General features: G+C 35.4%; 1 protein-coding gene across 1 annotated transcript in view; it reads right to left on the bottom strand.

Moving 5' to 3' along the window:
* Positions 1-4,281: 4,281 nt before the first annotated feature.
* The window catches only part of LOC110037313 (protein ESKIMO 1-like), a 13,321-nt gene continuing 11,594 nt past the window's right edge, over positions 4,282-6,008 (bottom strand). Inside the window, exon 5 of the mRNA XM_020741925.1 lies at positions 4,282-4,917. Coding sequence (XP_020597584.1) covers positions 4,566-4,917 — 352 coding nt within the window. The 3' untranslated portion in view covers positions 4,282-4,565. The remainder of the gene's footprint in view (positions 4,918-6,008) is intronic.

Here is a 6,008-nt window from a genome sequence, read left to right as displayed (position 1 = left end):
CATGATAATTTTTGTCCATGGTGGTTACAACCAACTATTAAGCCAATGGGTGCCTGAAAAACCTTTTCGAAATTCGTGAAAACCGATTTTACTCGTCGGGACCCTGCCGCTGGCGCTTAAGCACGGGGTCTCGGCGCTTAGGCGCGGCCTTCTCTGTTTAATGAGTGCTTAAGCATCGAATTTAGCGCTTAGGCGCCAAAACTCTTTTGCACAATTTTTCACTTTTTTGCTCCAAATTTGATGCTTTTTCACACCCTTAAGCATTTTTTCCATTTTTACTTGTATCTGCAAGAAAAACACAAAAATACCTTCCATTAAAGCACAATATTTCAAAAATACCTTCCATTAACAAAAATACCTTCCATTAAAGCACAATATTTAAAAAATAGGTATAAAAATGTGTCTAAAAATACTATATATTTTAGGTGTATCAGCTGTTCTTGGTTTTGGCACTTCAAGCCCCAAATCTAGCTCTTCTGGCGCTAGCTCTCTGTCAAATGGCATGTCAGGCGCCAGAATCTCAAAACTTGTTGTTTTGGCTCCAAATTTCATTTTTTTTGCTGCTTTTTCTCCAAATGCCTAAAATTTATATACCTGCAACAAAAACATGAAAATACTCTTCTACATGAAAATACTCTTCATGAAAATACTCTTCTTTAAAGTGTAATATCACTAAAAATAAGTATAAAATGTATACTTAAAACAACACATTATTTTTGGTGTATCACTAGTGCCTCGAGGGGGTAAAGAATTATGTATGCTGCTATTTGTCACATTACCTTAATTTGTCTTAAATAATTTGAATCCTACATAGATTAAAATCTCTTTGCAAGGAGAAATGTTTTCCATAATATAGATTAAAATCTCTTTGATCCTACATAGATTAAAATCTCTTTGCAAGGAGAAATGTTTTCCATAATATCCAAACTCGTTGTTAAGTTATTGCATTTAGTTGTTACTTTCTTCTTAACTCTTTAGTAGTAATTTTTAGTAGGCATATCATTTTAGACCTCTTGTTTATTTAATTTGCAATTTAAATAGAAATTCTATAAGTTAATTTTAAGAGTTACCACATTCCTTGTTGGATCGATACTGGGGTTTTTAAGGAAAATCCTATATTACCTTAAATGATACATATACTTGCGTAGTACCCCTAATGTGAAAATTTATTATATAATTCATAAATCATTACATTTGTTCACACTAGTCGCTGGATATAATTTGAGACATTTGCTGGCAAAAATTTTGAGATTAAAAATACACGTAATTGTGGGTCAGGTCATACATGCATGATTTTTATAGTAGAAGAAGTGCAGAGGAAGAAGTCTCGAGCAAGCCTCCTCCTCGTCTCTTTTAAACTCCTCTACTTTCATTTAATTTAAGAATTTATTTTCTCAAGTTTAATCAGGTTGGGTCAACTCAAAAGCCTTGGATTAGGCTTGAGTTTGGGTTCGACTCAAGTTGAACCGAACCCAACCTAATCCAAACTCCCTTAGACAAACCCTAACCCAACTCAAGTCTAGCCTAACCCCTAGACCTAACCCAACTCAAGTCTAGCCCAAACCCTAAACTATTTCAGGTCTGACACAACCTAGATCTAACCTAAACCCTAAACCTTAAAGCCAACCCAGGTCTGACTCAACCCAAACCTGACCCAAAGCCTAAACCCAACTTAGGTTTGACCTTACCTAGACTTAACCAAAACCCTAAACCTAACCAAGGTCTAACCAAACCCAGACCTGACCCAAATGTTGAACCTAATGCAAGTTTGACCCAACCTAGACCTGACCAAAACCTTGAACTTAATACAGGTCTAACCCAACCCAAACTTGGCCTAAACCTTAAACCTAATTTTGATTTGACCCATGATCTAAACCCTAATCTTAACCCAAGTTTTACCCAACCTAGACCTAACCCAAACCTACACCAACCTGGGTCAATCCAGCTTAAGATGAGTCAAACACAAACCAAACCTAAGCTACCTTGAGTCAACCCAAGTTAACCCGGGTGAAACTAAAACCAAACTAAGCTAATGTGGGTCAACCCAGCTTAACTTAGGTCAAAGTTAAACAAAACCTAAGTCAACCCGGGACAAACCCAAGCCAGTATGGGTGACACCAATCCAACCCAGACCAAATTAAACCAAACCCAGCTTAATCTGATCTATTTTAGAGCCAGTCTAAGCCCAAATTAGTTATCTTATGCCATTCCTTCGCTTGACCTCGAGCTAGCCTATAATAGAAACCTAACATAACCTAGCTCAACCTTAGCCCAAGTTTTATTCAAGGCTTAGTGTTACTTTTTATGTTTTATTTTAGATTTTATTTCATTTTTATTTCACATGCTATTTCATGTTTTGTTTTCTTTCATGTGTTATTTCATTTTCAAAATTAAAACAAAAATAAAAAAAGGTACATAAAACATAAAAGCAAGGACGAGGACTTCTTGAGTCTCTCCTTAAAAATAAAAGGTAAAAATTCAAATAAAACAAAACTCAATACATAGAAAACCTTGATTTCTTAACATGACTGAAAAATCGAGGAGCCAAACAAGAAATAAATTAAAACATGGAACTTCAAATAAATATTTAAAACACATCAAGATAAAGAACAAGAATTAAACCAAGGTAGAACCAACATGAACTCAAGGTTGGCTAACTTAGACACCGAACCGAGCGTCATACACTTACCACAGGTTAGTCTGATTATAGAAGCCTCGGATAGTTCTGATATAAAGTTAGCGCTAAAGATTAAGACATGTGAAACAACAAACTTACCCCCTGAGACTAGAGGGAATACTTTAGAGTGAAGTAACCTATTATTACTGACGAAGGTATTTCATACACCTTTGAAGCTATGAATCCTCCATGCTCCAACATTTAAGGGGTATTCTTAGTTCTGAGGATTGTCGTAATCGACGGATACTAATGTTCCCGGGATGATGGAAATCCATCTGCATATCAATCAGATATGTTATTCCCAAAATCTTGGTTAGCCCACCCAGAGAATTCCTTACAGAGTTTAAGGTTACATTTTCTATATAAAAATGTTCACCTGACTCTGTCTTTAAATTAGGGTTTGCAAATGCACTTAGTCAAATCTAGTTTCCCAAATTTATCTTTTGACTTCACTCAATCAGTCCAAATTCATTAAATCTTATTCAAATCTTTCTTATCACAGGCCTTTCCCAAGACATGTCGTCATTAGATTGCATGTCCCACCCTTTTGGACTTAATTCTTTCAATTTTGACCCCCCCCAACTCCAATTATGAAGACTCGATATTTGACCATTCAACTTATCTTATTAACTGAGAAATTTTGTTTACTGCTTACGACTCTAATGATTTCAATTTTGACCCCCCCCCCCACTCTAATTATGAAGACTCAATTATTGACCATTCAGCTTATCTTATTAACTGAGAGGTTTTGTTTAGCACTTACGACTCTAAAAATGCAATCACTTATCAGGGCTTGCCCTTGTAAAGAACAAGACCCCATAATGAAAATAAACCTTATCTGACACACAAAAGGTAAGAGAACAACCTTGGCTCCATATACCCCAAAGATTTCTTTTACCCGAATGATTGAATCCATTCTAAGGTAATGTCTATTTCTTTCGAGATAGTACATTAGTTTTTTGAATACCACAGTCGATCATTTAGATAGTAATCTTTTGAGATCTATGGTAGTCCTAACGCAAAAAAAAAAAAGAAAAACTCTCCACGAACTATAAGATCGAATGACCGACATTAATTCCACTTAATCATATGAGATTTTTTTTAATTTAGATGACCTTAATGACCATAGAATTAGGTGATCTTAGGCTCGTTGGATTCCTCTAATTAAAATGCTCGATTGCATTAATTATAAATATGTTAAATTCAGAGATTATTTGACCCTCCAAATAATCATTGAAAGCTTTTAAAAGAGTTTTAGCGGCTTGATTCTTGTTTCATTTAACATGGATTGGATAAATTTTGGCATCACTGTGCTCGTTTCGTCGAGCCGGTTTGCCTTACTATAAGTTTGCTAAAATTAGAGTTCCAGAGAATTTTTAATTTGAATTGGAATTTTTTTTGCTCAAAAAAAGTATTGAGATTCATTAAAAACGTCTCAAAATTCTTGTCAAACAATAAAAGTAGCTGATGATCAATTTAAAAAGTTTCATTTATTTGAAGCTAACTCTAATATAAAAAATAATTGATTATTCATATGCTATACTTATTCCAAAATAAATTCAACAATTTACTCAATTTGATCCAACAACTATTCCCGACTCAATTTATTTTATTCCACTATTTTTCTTCTCCTTTCAGAAATAAAAAACTGTACCCAACTTAGAGGCACAAACGTGCCAACTTGGGCTCCCATCGGTTCCTTCAACAACCCCAACCTCATCAACTTTGCACTTCAAAATTTAATTTTTTTTAAAAAAAAATCAACAAACAAGTGGTACATCCTAAAGTTTATTAAAAAAAAAATAAAAAAGACTATATAATTTGGAAGAAGCAAATTGGCACGTGCGTCAGACCCGCTCATTCACCGGCCAGCCCAACTTTATCATCGTCATGTGTTAGGCACAATTCGTGCATATAGAAGCTCGTTCCAGGTATCCGGCAGACCCGGTAGGCACCAATGAATACAATCGGCATAGACCAACGGTTGGGCCTTTTGCTCGGCCGTTAAAAGCTTTCCTTGCCGAACCGTGTGCACTGACGTGTGTGCATCTTTACGATACTCCGATAGACCGGTGATATCAATAAAGGTCACCACTAACCCGCGGATTGATCTGGTCAAATTGGCCGCCACCACATGCAATCGCCGGTCCGTGCCGACATTAATTGGACCGGCATAGTTCATTATTGGCAGCTTCTCCATCGCACACTTAACCCCAGCCGGGTTGCCCCAGTCGACCGGCCTGTGGGAGAAATTTTCGTATTGATTAATGATTAGTGGTTAGAACTATTTATTAAGAAGAATAATAGGGTGGTTTGAATGATTGAAATATTATATTACGAGAGTGGTTCACCAAACAAGGACTTAATCAATTCTTCGTAGCCAAATTCTTGGCATCATTGATTTTAATTAGGTGATACAAAGCTATCAAATGACAGATAGATAGCCAGTGCTAGCTTTACGTACAGCTCTATCAAACAAGTTGATTCATGCATATTAATCAACATTTATTAGTGTTATTTTTGGTTGAATGACCTTTGGGAAGTTCAAATGCCTGATTTGGTATTTATTAAATCAAAAAATATTTTTTAATGATGGTAATTTCTTGGTGCTTAACACGTTTTTCATGTACACAATTATGCTCCAACATAATTTGAATTTATGATTGGCCAATTAAATCATTTTACTAATTCAATTTTATTTCTGAAAATGTTGAAAATTGTGTCGTTGCTCGCCAGCGAAAGAAGGATAAGCGTTGCTAAATTCTTTCGGGCACTTGATTCCTCGCTTCATTAAGTTCGAAGGCTGTTAATCAGTTAACAGGTTTGTTTCTTTCTTTTTATATCTTTTAATCCTCAAGATTTTTTGGCTGCTTTGATTCAGTTAATGGATTTGTAAAGTACACACTAACACTCACTCACACATACATCGACACACTACACCATTCATATGTATTTAATATTTATATATTTGTTCAACCCAAAAATATCAAGGAGTCACACTCAAAGAATAGAGCACGTGAGATGAGTTGAAGAAAAGAATGAACAATAGAAATTAGTGTCTAGCACCTTTCTTTATTAAAAGGACTCTCTATTTATAGGTATGGGAGGTACCCTAAATATAGAATTAACTTTATGTCATCTTCTTATATAAAGGAACTCAAGGGTACTAAAGTCATTTACATAATTCATTATAAAACTATACTTTTCACTAATGGGATGATCTCTCACTTGTTCAACTTGCTACCATTCAGTCGTCTCTGAGTTGGACGTATTATGAGATGTTGGTGCGCGGATTTCTTTTTCGGCTTCTCTGGCGTTCCTATAGCCGTCA

This window comes from Phalaenopsis equestris, unplaced genomic scaffold (assembly GCF_001263595.1).
Source record: "Phalaenopsis equestris unplaced genomic scaffold, ASM126359v1 Scaffold218640, whole genome shotgun sequence".
Taxonomy (NCBI): Eukaryota; Viridiplantae; Streptophyta; class Magnoliopsida; order Asparagales; family Orchidaceae; genus Phalaenopsis; species Phalaenopsis equestris.
The sequence above is the reverse complement of the archived record's forward strand: the minus strand, read 5'-3'. Positions and strand labels throughout refer to the sequence as shown.